This window comes from Acomys minous, assembly GCF_964271855.1.
Source record: "Acomys minous genome assembly, chromosome: 11".
NCBI classification, from domain to species: domain Eukaryota; kingdom Metazoa; phylum Chordata; class Mammalia; order Rodentia; family Muridae; genus Acomys; species Acomys minous.
In genome coordinates, this window is record NC_140492.1 from 57,533,121 (window position 1) to 57,551,738 (window position 18,618).

At 47.6% G+C, this 18,618-nt stretch overlaps 1 protein-coding gene across 32 annotated transcripts in view; it reads left to right on the forward strand.

The window, feature by feature from the left end:
* Window positions 1-18,618, forward strand: part of KALRN (kalirin RhoGEF kinase) — a gene marked incomplete at its 3' end in the record, with an annotated part of 605,161 nt that overhangs the window by 394,285 nt on the left and 192,258 nt on the right. For all 32 annotated transcript variants that reach the window (XM_084802077.1, XM_084802084.1, XM_084802076.1 and 29 more), the window contains exons 28-33: window positions 3,746-3,838; window positions 7,863-7,974; window positions 9,890-10,080; window positions 10,500-10,601; window positions 11,836-11,978; window positions 15,188-15,290. In XM_084802077.1, the coding sequence (XP_084658203.1) occupies window positions 3,746-3,838; window positions 7,863-7,974; window positions 9,890-10,080; window positions 10,500-10,601; window positions 11,836-11,978; window positions 15,188-15,290 (744 nt within the window). The remainder of the gene's footprint in view (window positions 1-3,745; window positions 3,839-7,862; window positions 7,975-9,889; window positions 10,081-10,499; window positions 10,602-11,835; window positions 11,979-15,187; window positions 15,291-18,618) is intronic.

An 18,618-nucleotide genomic window follows, 5' to 3' on the forward strand; every position in this document is an offset into this window, starting at 1 on the left:
TCTGCTTTGCCATGGGTGTCTACACTTTCTTCTTGATGGCTGATCTTCTTTACTGGTCACACTAAACCTTCATCTCCTGCATAAAACATTTTGAACAACTAGAAAAAAACAGTATCTGTCTTCTGTTTTACTCAGTCCCATCTCAGTTGTGATTTTGATGGGGCAATTTTTTTCTACATTTTAATACCAAACATAGTTAGACATAAGCCTTGTGTTTAGGGTGGGGCCTGGGATGATATAGATTGTTTTTTAAATTATCTGTATTATCTGTAGGCCCAGCTAGCAATCAATCAAGACACAGATACTTGTTATATTTTAAAATAGCCTTAGTTAACCTGGGGCAGGGCAGATATCAATCCTCTAAACTACCTCCCATAGTGGGGCAGGCATGGGATCCCTGCCTCAGTTCCATGCCATCTGCTTCCAGTAACTTCTATCTACCTCCCATCCATAATCCCAAATACTTGCTAATGTTCTTCATCTGGGCCGGATTCTCCATCCATGCCGCCCATGTGCTTCTCCTCCATCTAACCCATGGCAGCCTTCCTCTCTTCCCTTCAGGTCTCTCTCCTTTCTCCTTCCCAGAATTCCTCTCTCCTAGCCCAACCTATCTCCTTTGCCCTGCCCAGGTGGGATGGCTTTTTATTAAGCAAAAGTTGGGTCACACAGATAGCAAGAAGTAATTAGCATCAAAACACATCAAACTATCCCCCAATAGATATAGCCAGGGTGTTTTGGTTTCTCAATCATAACGGTCCAAAGGTAAGCTCAGTGAACCAGGCCCATCAGCATCACCTGAGAACCATTCCAAAGTGTCAACTCCCCGACTCCAGACTGCTGACAGAATCTCTTCTGGAGGCAGCCTAGCAACCTGAGCTGTAAGGAGTCCACTGATATCTTTGGCACCCACCCCAGTATGTGAACCATTTCAATGACACATTCATTTGCACTGCGGCAACACATTGGACCTTACCAGCCATCTTTGAAAAACTGATTCCTGACTCCTTTGCTTGAGAGGCTATAAGTTGGCCTGACTGTGGCTAGTACTGGGGTATCAGATGTGCAGCCAGAGTTGAACGCTCTTGTCATGGCCTCAAGAGAAGGGAAGCCTGAGATCTCCTGCTTTCTCAGAAACTTGGCTGTTGAATGAGAAGTCTTAGAGGTCAATGGAATAAATCCACTCAGCCTATTGGCCAGAAAGTAAACAGGTAAATAAGTAATGAAGGGTACAAGAGATGTGTAAAAGTAAGGAAAACTGAAAAGTCAGTGAGCAACAGACTAGCACCGATGGCCTCTGCTAGTCCTATCGGAGTGAGAGAAAGTTGTTCTGCAATGTGTGACAGCTGTCAGCCATCATGCTGCCTGAGCTGCGTTCATTACTTCCAGGACATTTTCTATGGCATGTAAAGGAGCAGGCCACTCCCCTAGGAGAATACAAAGACATTGTAACAGGGGTTTTGTACTCCAGTTTACGAAATGAACCTCTTGAGCATCCTTCTAGGCTGACACTACCACAGTAGACTGATTCTGTGGGGACCTTGCTGCTTGGTGAAGGGGTAGCTTGAGTGGGAGAAGCTAGGTAAAGAGCAAACATGCATGGCTTTTTTGAAATAGAAAATCCATCTGAAAACAGGCTCGGGTGTCTGAAGTTGGAATTCCTGGTGTAAAAGAAAATCTTAGGAAAGTACTTCTCTAAGCTGACCCCTGGACTTGCTGGATGCTCTACTGGATTCTCTGTACTCGTGCTTTCTTTGATTGACAGTGCATTTCCTTACTATGTCTCTGGTTGATTAGTCACCAGAGGTGTCCAGAAGGGTCTTTTGAGGTTGGAAATGGATGTGCCCTTCTTTTACTTAGCATTTTAATAACACAATTCCTGTGCCCTCAGTGTGCCTCACGTACTTCTGTGCACATCCTTGGTCGGCATTTTCTTTGCCTAAGATTGTGTCTCTTACACACAGACACATGGATGCACAGAAACACACATATACATACATATGTATCATGCCTCAGGAATCATCCTGTCCTTCACAAAGCCAGATGCTGCACCCTACACAAATTCTGCTGTTTGTGAATGCACTGGGCTTTGTGCCTCTGCATAGAATTGCTGGCAGCTCACCAACAAATGTACCTTCCTGCACACGCACACTCCATCCAAGACCGTTGAGAACTAGTTTGTCTGTTTACCCAGTCTTCCTCCCCGCTCTGCTGTGGTCAGGCACTCCTAGCCCCTCTGAAGTGGCCACTGTGTATCTAGTCTCTTTAAGAGCTGCAATACGTTGCCATTGAATGCCTTGTATTTTATTTCCCCCCACCCCACCCCAGATCCATCAGGAACTGAGCCAGCTTTGCTTATCAGGTCCTGTTTTGGTTCTTTCTTACCCCAGAACCCACTTCCCTTGCCTTCCTTCCTCTGCATTGAGGCATGGCCTTCATTGTTTTCTAACACAGTGATAACTGAGTTGTCCCAGGAGGGGGAGGGGCTTTATCTCCGCTAACTTCCCTCTCCAGTGCTCTATTCCCGTTGGCCGTGATGGACCCTCTGTGTCCTTTGCAGTTGTCTAGTCTCTGTGTGTCCCACAGCCTCTGCTAGACCTTGTGAGAACAAGATCTCATATGTGCTCTTCTCTGTCCTTGCTCTACGGTGAGACTTGGAAGGTGATCATTTTGGTGTAAGATAGAGGATGGGTTAATAATAGATGATTCCAGAGGTGCCAGCAGCGGCTAGAAGCCATGGTGTTGGCTTGAGTGTACATTGTGGGAACAGAAAGGTCTGTCATCATGCATAACAGAGGGGACATTACCAAAAGGGACTCTGGTTTCTGGCTTAGGAGCCCAATGACATGGGAGAGGTGTTGCTGACTAAAGTGAAAAATGTGTAAGAGGCAAAATAATGATCATAGGCTATGACCATATAGTGTGGGGGGGTCCCCCTTAGTTTTAGACCTAGGGGAGAGGAAGGGAATAGGGTGAAAGTGAGAGGAAGGGAGGAACAGGAGGATACAAGTGATGTGGTAACAATTGAGTTGTAATCTGAGTAAATTAATTAAAAAATAAAAAAAAAGTTTAAAAATAGAAATGTATATGTACAAAAATAAAAATAAATTAATTCATTAATTTTAAAAAGAGACAAAATAATGACCTAAGGGATGTATTATATCCCAGCAGAGGAGGGCTGGTGGGGAGAGCCGGAGCTTGTCTGTTTTTAAGGAGGGTGAGATTCTGCCTTCTCTTGGCTCTCCCTGGCCCCTGAGCGACCTTTGGACTCAGATCCTTTTCTCCCACTGCCTCACCTCTGTTCCCCCTTCAGTCTGTTACCGATCTCTCACTCCTTTTCTACTTTTACCTTTCCCCAGTTCTGTTCAATTTCCTCTTATTTCATGAATCCACTTCTTTCTCCAAAACTTTCTCCTTTTCAGCCCCCCCCCTTTGGTTTTTTGAGACAGGGTTTCTCTGTGTAGCCTTGGCTGTCCTAGACTCGCTCTGTAGACCAGGCTGGCCTCGAACTCACAGTGATCCACCTGCCTCTGCCTCCCAAGTGCTAGGATTACAGCATATGCTACCATGCTGAACATTTTCTCTTAAATGTCTACCTTGGCCTGTTTTTCCTTTCTCCTTATCCTCTCTTCCTCCTTTTAGAACACAGACACAAATACACACACACACACACACACACACACACACACACACACACACACACACACACACAGTTCTCTGTTTCATTGCGTTTATTCTCATCCTGTAGGAGATCCAGCAGCGGCATGGCCTAGCCAACTCCATCTCTTCCTACTTGATTAAGCCTGTGCAGAGAGTTACCAAGTACCAGCTGCTCCTGAAGGTACCTCCCCTCCCCACCCTCCCCTCACTCCTAACCACAGGACCCCTAACAGTGGGCACCTGTCACTTGAAGCCTTTTTTCTACCTGCAGCAGAGCCTCAGGTGAGCCCACAACACCATTGCCGTGTATCCTAACCCTCAGACTTCCACATGCTTGTTTGGGGGTTAGAAATAAAAGAAAGGGATGCGGGACTAAGTTGTAGCTATTCTTCACCTCCAACTACATTGGAAACTCTTCATGATTATCACCTCGGGTACTGGGCAGCTCTGTCCCTCCTTCCTGGGCAGATTTCCTCCTCCTATGGGCCTCCCACTATCTGGAACCAAGGCAGAAGTCTTAAGGATTCTGTGGTCTGTCTACTCATTGGTATCTTCCATCTCCTTGACTACTGTGTCTGTGAACATTCATGGGGTTATTGAAGGAAAACCAGTCAAAAGGAATGTATTAAACTCAATGACGTCTTGAATTTTAGAGACCCGTATGTTAGGAGTGCCTCTGAAGCCAACCAAGACAGTGGATTTCTTTCAAAGTCTAGTTTTTAAAAGTTCAATGATCAGATTATGCAAAATGCTAAATTGGGCTTATCTTTCTTATATATGGATGTTCTCATATTCTAAAAATAAAAATAATGATTTCTATAGGAAGCCAGGAAAATTGATACAGACAGTTCAATATCAATATGTCTCTATTAATTCTTGAGGTATAAGGTTAAAAGTTCTCTACTTTTTTAATGTATCGTTGGTTGTTCATCTACTGAAAAAGACAAAAGGATAGTTAGTGGACTTATAGAAGGCCCTGGCACCTCAGGGAAAACATTCAGTTCCATTTACGGTTAGAGACACCTGCAGGGCCTTATACCATTTAGCTTCTCCAAACCCAAAAGCCAGTCTGATTTCCAGACCCAAGGTCCTCCCCAAACACTCCCCTGCACAGCCCTGCTACCCAGGCCTCTGGGGCAGGAGCACAGTGCCTGTGCGAGGGCAGAGCCATGCTACCAGCCTTCCTCCCCATCCTTCAGAAGAGAGACAGACACACAAGCCAGCCAGCTTGGTTAGAAAGGTTCAGAAGCTTGTAAGAGGCACCATGCCCTGAGCTGTTGCAGAGCATGGCAGTCATTAGTTGGGGATCAATGGTATGGATCACATGTTGGCTCTTGGGGCAGAATTGCACTTGCTTCTTTATCTCGTAAAATTTTCATGTAAAAACCAGAAATTCCCATAAGGTCTGGGAGCAAGGAATCTCATTCCTATAAACTCAGTGTGATTCTGACATTTAAGTCAGAGGAGCAGTCGGACCTTCTCGGCCTTTGAGTCTCAGGTTGTGGACTGTAGCCGAGAACCCCATGAGCAGCCTTCTCCTTCCCTGTCCTGCTTAATGCTTGACCCTTCTAAAGTATCCTTCTTGTGCTGGTAGCCTTTTCTAAAATGGGTTTTGTGAGAGCCGGAAGAGACGGCTCAGCAGTTAAAAGCTCTGGCTGTTTCTTCTAGAAGGCCTGGGTCCAATCCCCAGCTGTGACATGGCAACTCAGAATTGTCCGTAACTGCAGTTCCAGGGCATCTGATGCCCTCTTCTGGCCTCCATGAGTACCAGGCATGCAAATGGTATGCAGGCATACATGGAGGCAAAACCTCCATACACATAAAATAAAACCATTTTTTTAGTTTTACTTTTAAGATAGATTTTTTTGGTGGCTTTTGATTTATGCATTTAAAAGCCTTTTCAGGAACTGATAGGGTTGTGAGTTTTGAAAGAAAAGAAATACTGATGCTCCCAGCCACATTGCCCATCTGAAATTTATTAAGATGTTGTTCTAAGAGAAAGCTGGCCACTCTCCCTTTCAGCCCTGTAATGCTTAAGTCCCCTAGTTACGTGACAGGGCTGAGGAGGGGAATGGGGGCTGGAATTAGCCATCAGCAGCTGGAAAACTGGGCTCTGGACGTTTATTCTGGAATCAAGTGTTTACGGGAGAGAGGTGTTTGTACAGCGATGTGAGAAGCCAACAAATGAAGTAGCAGTGGTTTTTATTGCAGAGAAGTTGTAAAATTATTGTAGGAAGACCGCTCTAAAATGTGCTGGTGGCAGGGTGCCTGATGAGTACAAACAATTTGCTGAGCTTTACTATAAATAACATGGCATTTATTTTCTCTTTGAAGTCAGTTTAATTCCAAATAAATTGATCTTTAATTGTCAGTATCCTCTGGGGCTCGTCACTTAGGTACTGCAGGAAAGTGAGACTGTGTCATTTGGGCTGTTTGATCGTCTGCGTGTTAATCTGCTGTCCTTTTCGGAGCCTAAATTAAATGTGCGGGCGCCTCCTTATCGGGAACTGTTGCAGGGGCCCTGGAGAATTTATTGGCTCTGCTGGTAGATTGGTCGACTTGCTAAATTGCTTAGGGGATTAAACTAATTAGTGTTTTCTGTTGCAAACTGAAGCATATTTCTCATCTCTCGTCTGTGTTTTACCTCAGGCATTCCTTTGTTGATGTTTGAGAACAAAAGGGTTACAATTAGGGAAGGGTAGCCACATCAGAGAACTGCAGGGCGGCAGAAGTAGCATTTTTTTTTTCAGTACAGTAACAACATCAAGTCCACTGGACAGGACAGGACCAAGAACTCCAACTTCCCCGCAAAGTGTCCTCAGCCTGAGTACCCCGGACTCCTTTGTTCATACGGAAATGTCTCCAAGATAGCTCAGGAAAGTCCAGAGACGGAATTTTTGCTTCTGATTCTCACTGACCACACATCTTACCAAGTGGAGAACTTTAGGAAGAGTTCAGTGGAATAATCCTGAGACAGTGGTGAAGCAAGGAGGGGCCCAGCACCCCCAGGGAGGGTCCATCCCTCTCCCACACAGTCAGCATGTGCTTGGGCCCAGGTCAGCACAGACGCCCTTCCAGGGATGTGTGCCTCGGGCTCTCGCCCTAAGGCAATATAGCCACTTTTTACTTAGAGAGCTGCCTAGTCCAGAAAGCTATGCCATTAAAGCCTCAGACTCCAGGTGTGTTCACTACAGGAGGTGCTAGCAAGCCAGGTACATCTGAGCATTCCACAGAAAAGTACCTTCAGTTTATTTGCCAGGAGACATCATGGCTATGCTTACAAAGGTTTGACCTCATTTTCTTTCCTAAAGCAGCTTTTTTTTCTCCCCAAAAACCGTCCCAAATAGTCTTACGACTTTTAAGATGGTTGAGATGGTCTTTTCATCTACCAAACAGACACTGTATCTTTCACTGGGATTTCGATAACTGAGGCTGCAATGGGAAGGTGAAAGCGAGAGGACATGGTACCCAGGAAGTAAGACAGGCTCTGTCCCGGGGAGGAGAAGGGTCGGGTGTCGAGGATGTGGGCAGGCTGGAGTGGTGGACAAAGAGCCAGACATGCATCCTGAGCTGCGTCCCAGGCCCTGCTGGGCCTCCTTGGAGCTCCATCCCTCTTCACCCCAGTCTCCTATGTGGTTATCAAAGTCCTCGTCCGGAATCTCATTTACTGGCCCCAGGTCATCTCCTCTTAAACTCTTGACCTGTTATAAATCTACAGTGTCTCTAGCATCGGCTCGATCCCAGCCAGGGTGGAAGTCAGTCCTCACGCAGTAGAGACTACATAAAAGCGATGTCAGCCGCAGGCATGCAGAGATCCACAAGGACAGTGCAGCATGGCCTCTGTTTCTTCACTGTTCTTTTCACTCCTTCCTTTTGGGTCCCACAATACTGCATCTGTGCAGTGCGCCTCACCAGAGGCGATCCCCTCTCTCGGAAGGCAGTACAGTGGCAGAATGCTCTAGTTTTACAATTCTAGCCGTTGGCAAGTGTGTTGGATTAAGTTAATTTGGACTAGATAGAGCTCATCTGGTTGTGGAAGCATTTTTGGTGTATAATCCCCATTCCTCTTTGTTGATAGCTCTCTCTGAGGGGACTGTTAGGACAGAGCACGGCTGGCTGGCGTATACCTTACTCTATGGCTTACGAAAGGGAGGGCTGGGAAACTGAGGAGATGATCCTAATTGTGTCTGGACTTCTTTCCCCAGGAACTTTTAACTTGCTGTGAAGAAGGGAAAGGGGAACTCAAGGATGGCCTGGAGGTGATGCTCAGTGTCCCCAAGAAAGCCAATGATGCCATGCATGTCAGCATGCTGGAAGGTAGCTGATCTCCCAGGCCTGCTGGGAGGCCGCCTCCATTTCTTAGACCAGGGAATTTGTTATAGGAGGGAAGTGCCATGAAGGCAGGCAAGGAACAAGCCCAGAAAAGAGGAGTGAAAACAAGTTCAATGGGCCCTTGGCTCCTTGTGTGAGGAGCGCCACAGACCAGGAGAGCTAACACCTGCCTCCAGGTGCATTTATGGGGTGTAGACACCGTGTTGTCCATGAGATAATCCAGTGCAGGCTGTGAGCTTTACAATAGCCAGGCCAGAGCCCACAGACCTCATATGCATAGCATTTGTACTGCCTTCACTGTCAGGATAACTGGAAATGCTGGTTACACACAGTGTACAACACACACACACACACACACACACACACACACACACACACACACACCTCTCTTTTTTTTTTAGTACTGAAATTGAACCCAAGCCTTGTCCCTGATGAACACTCCTCTGCTGAGCTATATCCACAGCTCTTTTTTGCTCAGAGTCTCACTAAACTGTCCAGAATAGCCTTGAAATAGTAGTAATCATTCCTCAGCCTACCGAATGCCTAAAAGTATAGGTGTGCACTATCATGGCCAGCTTATTTAAAATATAAAAGAACACACAACACAAATTTACTATTATGATTCTTTTTTTTATTGAATGGTTAGACGGCATCCAAAATATTCACAGTCTTGTACGACTAGTCTTTTTTCCTTTTCGGGAGCTTAGGAAAGCCCAGCCAGGAGACCCCAGCAGGACTTGAGTCAGCCAGAACCGTGTTCTTGGTACCCAGAAGTCCGGTATGAAATAAGGGCCCTGTGACATGGCCTTGCTATTGTCAAACAGATGCATAGAAGATCAAGCCTGGGGTGAAATTTGATACCTGGGTAAAGACTTAATATTCCAGTCTGAGAAGCAGGTGCTGAGGAAATGAGTGTGTAGGCTGCAAGCGCGCTCTCTCTTTTCTGGTGTCATCCCACGATAGCACCATTGCCACTATTATCATCTAAGAGACGTTGTGTGTGGTCTCAGTACTTCCTGGACTACTCTTAGTACAAGAATGCCCAGGCCTTAAAGCCATAGACTGATGTCGTCATCTCTCTAGACTAAGCCCTGGTCATCTGAAAGTGCTCCTATGGTCACACCCCTTCGTTCCAGTGCATGCCTGTCTCCGCAGTGCTCGGTGGCTTCCTGTATAAGTACCCCACTCATCCAAATTGTCCCTCACCCATGACCCAGCCACTCAGGATGGTCTGTGGACCTGCACAATAGAACTGGTTGACAGTGCACATCTATGGACTCGCCTAGCACCCACTGAACCAAAAATCTCTTGCATGGAGAGCAGTTTTCAGAATTCATGCTTTTCGGGTGATTCTTGTGCACATTAAAGTTTGGGCTCTTTCTGAAAGATTTGAAGTGGCATATAAATTTATGTTGAAAGTTTGTGCACCACACTGTTTACGAGCAATAAAAGAATCCTAAGGATGGAATATAAGAAACGAGACAATGACAAGTAAAGCAAAATGAACGGCACTCTACCCGACAGGGTTCCACCTAAGCCCCACTGAGAGCTAGGAGCAATGGGAGCTGTGGAGGAAGAAGCTCTGGGGATTTTCAGTTTGGGAGCTCCTCCTTCCCCCACCCCCACCCACCCCCTACCCCCGCTCTTCTCTCATTGGGAGGGGAGCATCCCATGGGACCTTTTGGAAAACTATTCATACTGCTTACATATATAGGAGACATAGTACAGGGAATGGGCGATGGGAAATGCTTAACTACAGTTCTGTAGGCAGACATGCTATGTCAGATCTCCGTGGAAGCCAGTAGCCAACTAGGAAATCTGTTCTCCAAGGGGAGTACAGCACAGCCTCCCCTGAGTGTAGCGTTGGAGAAACTCCACAGGGGTCGTGGGTGTTTTTCAGGGTTCGATGAGAACTTGGATGTACAGGGGGAGTTGATTCTCCAGGATGCCTTTCAAGTGTGGGACCCAAAGTCGCTGATCCGGAAGGGGCGGGAACGGCACCTGTTCCTCTTTGAGATCTCCTTGGTGTTTAGCAAGGAGATCAAAGACTCTTCAGGACACACGAAATATGTTTACAAGAACAAGCTACTGGTAGGTGGGGCAGGCGGGGGTTCTGTAGAACCCATGGGCAGGAAGGGACACAGACATATACAGCTCACCTTCTTCCCACCTCTCTACTCCAAAGCCCTCCTGGACAAAGGCTCACACCTCCTACTTGGAAAACTCCCTCCCACCTCCTCCACGTCTTCATCTTAGTGCTCACAGGTCTTTCTGTTTGCTTTAGCATCTCTTTCTTCACCATCCCTCCTTGTACCTGCTAATCAGACAAATGCCTGCAGGTCCTTTCATCCTGGGTATATGAACGAAATGTCTAGTCTGTTAAAGCCTGATTGACAGAAGCCCCTCCCTTGGCCCTCTCCTCTTTGTTGCTTTCCCGTTCCTATCCCAGCCCTAAGTTTCCCCCACTGCCCTCCCCTTCCCCGCCTCTCACAGGCATTTCCTGTCTACAGACCTCAGAGCTGGGTGTGACCGAGCATGTAGAAGGCGACCCCTGCAAATTCGCCTTGTGGTCTGGGCGCACCCCATCTTCAGACAATAAAACAGTGCTCAAAGTAAGTATTGCTCTCTTTCGGTACAAAACCAGGCTTGGGGTAATTTGGTAGAGTAAAGGAAGCAGACATGAGACACCCAAAGGCATGGCCCAGAGACCACTGAGCTACCTGGCCAGCATCATGTAGGTATTGAGAGGCAAATTCGACCATGAAGGTAGATCCAGAATCTCAATTGCAGATATTCTCCTCAAGTCTATAGAGGGCAGGGAATGACATAGTGACTTCCTTAACAAGGCCCAACCAACTGGCTTCTGTCCAGATGTCCCTTTCCAGTGGCTGCAGCGACCAGTGTTAAACAAAGGCATCTTGAGTTGTTCTGTGTTTGTTCAGCATATTGTCTTAGATGCCCTCCATGTACAAGGTGGGCATCTTTGCTTAATGCTATGAAAAAAAAAAAAGACTCATGTGTAAGAAATGGTCCTTATTCTCTGGGAACATGTATTCCAGAAGCTCCATTAAATCGCAGCAGGCTGGGGGACCGATGGTCAGATCAGCTTTCCCAGTTCAGCCTGATGTTAAGTCCCTGTTCCTGGTGGCACTCACCTGACTAGGTAGGGATACAGCAAATAGAGCTCCCAGCAGCCACCTGCTAGTCTAGGAAGTGTCCCATCACCAAGGGACAGACGGCTCAGCTCAGGCAAAAGCTTCACAAGTGTTCACCCTTCATTTGCAGAATAGCTGCTACCTGTCATGAAGAAGAATTATCTGAAAGGACCCAGGGAAACCATGGGTATTTTGGCATGAAAGCAGCGCTTCTGATAAGCACACAGCAGCTGGAAACTTAAATACTGACTGTCAGCCTATGCAGGCTCTTTGGGTGTGGCAGGTGCTAAACATGTTGACATATACCATTACCCTGCTCGTAAATAGCCACTGCTTTTAGATGTCACAGTTCTAAGTGCCCTCAAGGCTGCCTAGAACAACAATTCAAGTGGTCACCCAGGCCCAGTAGAGTACAACAGATACTGTTCCAGCTCCAGGGCCAATAGCAGGTTGGTTGGTCAGTGCCTAATGAATTGTGAAATAGTTTTACAAGTCCTCCATAAAAATCTACATTGAGTTGTGAAGTTGGGCATCTGAGATGAAAGAATCCAGGGGCAAAATGTGAAATAACCCCCCCGCCAAAGATCTGGTGTCTTTAGGATAACGCTGAGCCTGTAGGGGGAGAGTTGAACATGGTTTTTACGGGAAACAAGAGCTGCACTTCTTAACGTTTCTCCCTGTGGCACCGTAGGCTTCCAACATCGAAACCAAGCAGGAGTGGATCAAGAACATCCGAGAAGTGATTCAGGAAAGGATCATCCATCTGAAAGGAGCTTTAAAGGAACCAATCCAGCTCCCCAAAACACCAGCCAAACTGAGGAACAACAGTAAGAGGTAACCAATACCTTTCCCCAAGCACTGGAGAGGGGGACAGGGTGACCCTTCGTTTCTAGGGGGAGCTGTGCTGTCCTCGATCCTGCCTGTGGTGAATTCTGCCACCATTGAGCTTCTCATCAGTCGCTGTCCGTTAATGCAGAGGGGGTTCTCTGAGCACCCTTCGCTTAAGTGTGCTACCACAATGTGAGAGGGAGGATAAGTTGAGTTACACCGTCCCCCCCCCCAACCTTCCCACAACCGTGTCTTACGCATGGAGTGGTTATATGCGAACAGTGGCATCTGGAGAGAATAAATGCTGCCAAGTAGTGGGCAGGGATGCCTCTCTGTGTAGCTGGGGAAGGCTTTGGGAAGAACCATGGCGTGAGCGAGAAGGCCTCCACATCCTTCGATGGCAGAGGAATTGTGTGCAGCACTGGGGCAGGCTGCTGTGTCGAGGTTATCTCTGCAGCTGCCAGGGAGTCCTTGTCACTCACTTTCAGTGAGCAGTGGCTTCTTGAATGGCTCTGGACCCTGCTAAGCCCTAGCTTCCTCTGAGCCACTAGATGGCTTCTTCTTAGATGTTTCCTTCTCAAGCCACCATGTGGCGTGACTACTTGCCAGTGACTCTGCTGGAGGGCGTTTGGAGGAAAGCATACAAACATTTTACATATATCTTGAAGTAAAAATTGCACAGCATGGTTCTGTTCTAAGAATAATGGCCAAGCTGGGCGTGGTGGCGCACACCTTTAATCCCAGCACTCGGGAGGCAGAGGCAGATGGATCACTCTGAGTTTGAGGCCAGCCTGGTCCACAAAGTGAGTCTAGGACAGCCAAGGCTACACAGAGAAACCCTGTCTCGGAAAAAAAAAAAAGAGGAGTGGTCACTGGTGGTGGCATTCCACTCCATCCCAGTGTCAAATGGCACAAGCCACTTAGTTGACCTTTCAGTATCAACCAGGACAGACAAGATGAGGAACCATGGCAGAGTCATGGCATTGGAATGCTAGCACTGGGAGAGGCAGAGACCCAAAGAAGGATGTGACTGAAACAGAGACACCTCACCTCCAAAGTGATGGCCAGGATCAGCTCACTTCCCCTGTGCTGCAGGGACCAATGATGACTCTGTTGAAAAGGGGCCCATCTCAATTTTATGTGCTTGTGTCTAGGCTCCAGGCCCACACTTTAGCACTGGAGATAGACCTCGCTTCAGGGAGCTCCTGCTTCAACAAGGAATGTAGAAAGGAGAACAGTACAAAGAGTGGGCTGTCCAGGACCGTGTGAGAAGGAGACTTAGTTGAGGCTGACAAGGGTTCCTCTGTCTAAAATAGAGTTGGAGCGAACACATACAGGGCACATCTGGGAAGTGTCTGCCACCTTCTCTCTGTCCCCTACTTCTTGTCTTCTCCTTCACGGAGTAGAGAGAAACCTCACAGACTCTGCAGAGAACAGCTCAGCAGTCTTCCTGGGTATAGAAGCAGAGCTTATGGAGGAGTACATGGGCCTGGGGGATGGATGCCACTCTTGGACCGGCCCTTTCAGCCCCCAGAACTGGCTTCATCTGGGGTCCAGATGGGGTCCATACTAGGCCAGAACAGCAGGAAGCAGAAAGTACAGCCAGATCCCAGCCATCTACACGTGGGGGCGGGCCGATGGCTGGGCCATCCAAAACAACAGATGATCTGGAAGTCCTGTATTTTTGGTTTTGAAATGCGTCACATGATTTCTTTTCGCAGCAGATTTTGCCTTCCTACGAATGTGCAGCTTATGTTATTGAAATAAGCTGGCATTTTCTAAGCCCACAAGTGGTGGTGGGAAAGCAGTCAACTTAGAAATGTTATGCATGGGAGAAACTACTCTTTTCTCAGTAAGAGGCCATACGCGCACATATGTACACCCATGGGCACCCTCATGCACACACATGTCCATGTACACTCGCAGGTATACCAGATAGTGATTGTTCAGAATCGGTGGTGAGACGGAGTCATTAGCTAGGGCACTCTGCCCATGGCATGCCATTCTCCAGCATCTAGATCCCTGGCCTCTCCAGGCCTTAGCCCCTCTGCAGGCAGCATGCAGCAGGGATGTCTTTAGTGAAAGTATCTGGGAATACCTGTGGTCTCCTTTGCTAATTCCTATAACTGCAGCCCACATCTCCCAAGTTTTCCCTAACACAGACTAGTCAGCAACTCCCCGGCAACCATTCCCGCTGAGGCTTGACTGTGGGTTCGGCACAGTCAGTACACAATCCTAAGGCAGAAAGCTGAAAGAGCAATGTGCTTTCAAAGCCGCGCAGAACTGGGGCCCAGGAAGTGGGGTTCGAGAGTTATAATGACACCGGGGAGCAGAGCTAGCTCAAATGCTGCTCTAGACTTAGATTCTGCCATTCCCAGCCCTGGAGAAAGTGCCTCTCTCTTCTGTGTTGATGAGAACTCATCACCAATAAGTATGAAATCAGTAACTCCCGCCAAAAAGGAGACAGGGAACACCCGCTCCATAGGCAGGAGCTAAAGATCCACCAGGACTTTGCCAAGATAACCTTCCCTTGAGGAAATAACCCAACCCATTTTCTCCAGCAGAAGAAATACAAGTAAAAAGAAACAAAAGCAAACAAAAAGAATCATCTTATGTTTCATGGCACACATCTATAGTCTCAACTGCTTGGGAGGCTGAGGCAGGGGCGTTGCTTGGACCCAGGACCTCAAGGCTGGTGTGAACAGCATAGCAAGACTGCAACTTAGAAAAAGAAAAAAGAAAATCTTATTCAATTTGGTGTTTTCTATTTCTACACCAGCTGCAAGCCAACACCCATCCTAATTGTAACATGTAGAACCATGAACTCTGAGGCTACTGAAAAGGAACCTGTTGACTGGCTAGGAGCCCAGGTTCTAAGTAAGATCATCTTCCTGCCTATTACAGGCTCATTTCTAGATGTTGTTGTTGTTGTTGTTGTTGTTGTTGTTGTTGTTGTTGTTGTTTTTAATGACCCACCTACTATAGGGGCTAGAAGGGACATAAGAGCTGGTGTCCTGCTGTGCACAGTCACATTGTGACCCTGTGCTTACTGAAATGAATGAGCTTTCATTGAAATCAGGATAGCCTTAGACACGCCCTGCCAGGAACGTTCAGGCACCGCTTTGCCAACCCAGCCGGGATAACCTTGTCGGCTCTAAACCCACAGTGGTTCCCCCCACCCCCACCCCTGTTTCTTTTCTCTCTTCTTCCTGCAGGGATGGCGTAGAGGACGGGGACAGCCAGGGGGATGGGAGCAGCCAGCCAGATACCATATCCATTGCCTCCAGGACCTCTCAGAACACAGTGGACAGTGACAAGGTAAGACAGAGTCCTAGCCTTCCTTCCCTCTACCCAAACTTGTGGTTGGTTCAACCAGCCCTGGAGACCTGTGCTCAAATCTCCTTCCACTCCGGGGCCAAACAGCAGGAGCCAGCCGTATCATGCCACCAAAGGGGAAAGGACAGGGCTGGATTGGGAGAGCCACACAGCATGAAAGGGTGAACAGGGAGAGAGGTTGCCGGACTGGTCTGCCAGGGGAGTGGCCCTCAGAGAGACTGAGGTTGCAATAGAGTCCAGAGAAACCAGTAGCTGTGACTGGCACATATTTACAATGGTTTGATTGGGGCATATTTCAAAAGTAAACCAGTGGTTTTGTAAATAGCCACATAGACACTACTCAGTAGGGACCTCTGACCCAGACAGACTCTAATGGGTAAATGACACCTTTTCCAGGGCTCAGTCCCTGAGAAATTAGGGGCAGAGGAACCAGCAGGTGGTATGTGAAAGATCAAATCATCACCTAAGAAAAATCTGATCACCTGTCTCCCACACCTTGGAGCAAGCAAGCAGCATTAGGAGCTCTGCGGGGCATGCAGGAAATAGACTGTCCCCATGTATTTGCTCAGGCTGCCTGGGGAAAGCAATTGTTGGCATCTGTGGCAGCGAGAGGAAGGGGCCCATGGCCTGGCTTGCTCACGTTCACCTACCCAGAGTCCAGGGTATGAGGTGATCTCCCGCTGCATAGTGGTCATGTTACAGAAGAAGTTAGACTTTTCCAAACACTGCTTGGCCCCAGTTCCTCCAGAGCTGGCCCTCACGCCTCAAGCAATAGGCTATGCCCATTCTTCGTTTTAGTTTTCTATGTTATGGGTACTTTTCTACATTTATTAGGTTTTCCTTACTGGGGAAAAAAAGTCACTGAGAACTGAGTGCCCTAAACCTGCTGAGATACTGTCAGCACATCACCCTGACCACATTGATAGACTAGGGCTCAGGGGCATTCAAGGTTAATTCCATATGACAGCTGCTTTCATATTTTAAAGCCATTTTTACTAGCAGAGTCAATGGGACATTTGAGGGGTTTTTTTTCTATTTATAAAAACACAAAGGAAACTATTTCTGTGTTTTCCTGACTTCTCTGGTCTGATGTCTGACAGTATAACCAGAATATTCTATGGGTAAAAGTGCTCTTTCTTTAAGCAGTCCCTGGCTGATAAATCAAGTATAATATTGCCCATGTTCAGACATAGACTTCTAGCCTTGCTTTTGGGGGACTCACCCCTTACAGCTGCTAAGCCATCTCCCAGGATCCTGACATAGACAGAAACCCCTGGCCGGGGCCCTTTGTCTATTTCTTTTCCTACTTGTAAGGTAAGTAAGGCTAGACTACACCTTTGACAGCAGACCTTTTGTTATAAATGAGGGCTGTTAGGATTCACACTTCCCTCCAAGTGAAACTGAGACTCCACTGAACGACTCACCCAAGAAAATGTCAGTGGTCAGTGTTAAAGGCGGAACAAGCACTCAGGCCCATTCCGAGTCAGGCTGTCCCCTCACTCTGAAGCAGAAGCACTGAACTCTCAGTGCTGAGTTAAGCCAGCTGCGTGTTCTCTCTGCACACGCCACACACAGACCAGACACAAACTCCTGTTAAAGCACCTGCCATGTGCCAAACTGTGTGCCGGATACTGTGGAGAGACGTGCACTGTCTGTTGAGTGTGAATCCCCATCTGTGCGGTTTCTTGTTTCCTGTTGTCTCTATAACCAGGCCACTGGTCCCCGATGAGGACATGGGCTGTGTCTGTCTGTTCCACTGCTGTACTCCTGGGCATGCAGCACACGTCAAGGCTCGGGAGTTATTTGTGAAATTGACGACTATAGGTACATACTGTTAGGTCTCAGGGAATGGAGGATTAAGAGGCATCTAAAACCAGTTTTCCAAAAGTAGCCAAGTCTACAATCCTATATCTTAAGACAATAACAAACCCTAGAAATTTTGAGCAGAGAGCTTAGTAAGCTTGTGTACTTGCCCTCTTGGGAGCATCAGTGAACAGCCACCTTCTGTGACCCTAAGGGACAAGCAGAAGGTTGGGAGGTGATCCGTACATGAAGATTAAAAAAAAAATCACTTATTCTCAATCAAAAATAGTATCAGCCTGTTAATGAGTATGTATTCTCCTTTAAAATATTCTCACCCTGCTCCCAAGCCAGCCATGTGGCCCCCGTGACCTTGGTTCACTGATGTCACCAACAGGGCCGGGTTCCTTCTACCTCTCCTAGAAGACCAAGGGAGCTTGGTTTCCAGGTGACCAATAGAAGTCTGGACTGATTCAGGCAAACTAACTATAGTCAACGGAAGAGTAAATGATGAAGACTTTAGGGAGAGGTCAGGGTAGTGACCCCTCACAGAGAGGAATCATGCCAGCAACAGACTTTCCTCAGAGTGCCAGGTCCTCTTCCTCAGATGCAAAGAAATGACATCTGTAGGTGCCAATGGCTGGCTGTCGGGCCCTGGGCAGCCCACTTTGGGCTGAGGTACCCCCTCCAACCACCTGCTGTGTGAGAGATGACGCTGGGACGCAGCCGGAAGAATGCCAGCTCTGACATCACTTCTGTCAGCTTGCCCAGCTGTCACAGCTCACTTTCCCCATCTGCTAAGCCGGGTAGTGAGACCAACTCAGGGAGTCACTGGGAAGAGTAAGTGGCCCCGTATCACCTTGGTAGCTGCCTGACATTTGTTAAAAAGCTAACTTTCAGTCTTAGGGTGCACGCGCGATGCTTTGGCAGACTGGGAAGAGCTTCGAGAGTTCGTGAGCAGAGTTCTGACCTCTGGCTCGTTATGATCAGCAGTTTCTTATCTGTGCTGGCCCTCAGATGAGGTGGCTTCTCCTGTTTACCTGTCTGGAAAAAGAACAGTGTTGCTCCTCTGCCTTCCATGTTAGCTTCTAGAATCTCAGCCGTACATGTTCGTTGCTAGCCTTGACTCATGGGTTAGCTTATTATTACTAGATTGTGATCTACTTATGTCTGATGTTGTATAATCCAAGTTTCCTACATTTGAGCAATGGTAGGTCCTTGGGCTGCAGGTATTTGGAGACACTTGGGAGTCTTCAGGTTTTCCAGCTGTTGGTTGTGTTAAGATGCTCCCAGGTTATCCCATTTCCTAGCGTCCTTCCTATGGCCTTCCTCCAGTGTGTAAAGTCCGCATGGAGCAGGGAATTTAGAGAGGTGGGCACCCTGCACATGGGATCTGGCTGTGAAGACAGCTAATGCCCCAGGGATGATGCATTCACATTTCCTAAAACGGTGATTGTGTCTAGTAGAGTGCCCAGTGCTGCTCATAAAATCTCCATTCATTTTTCATGGG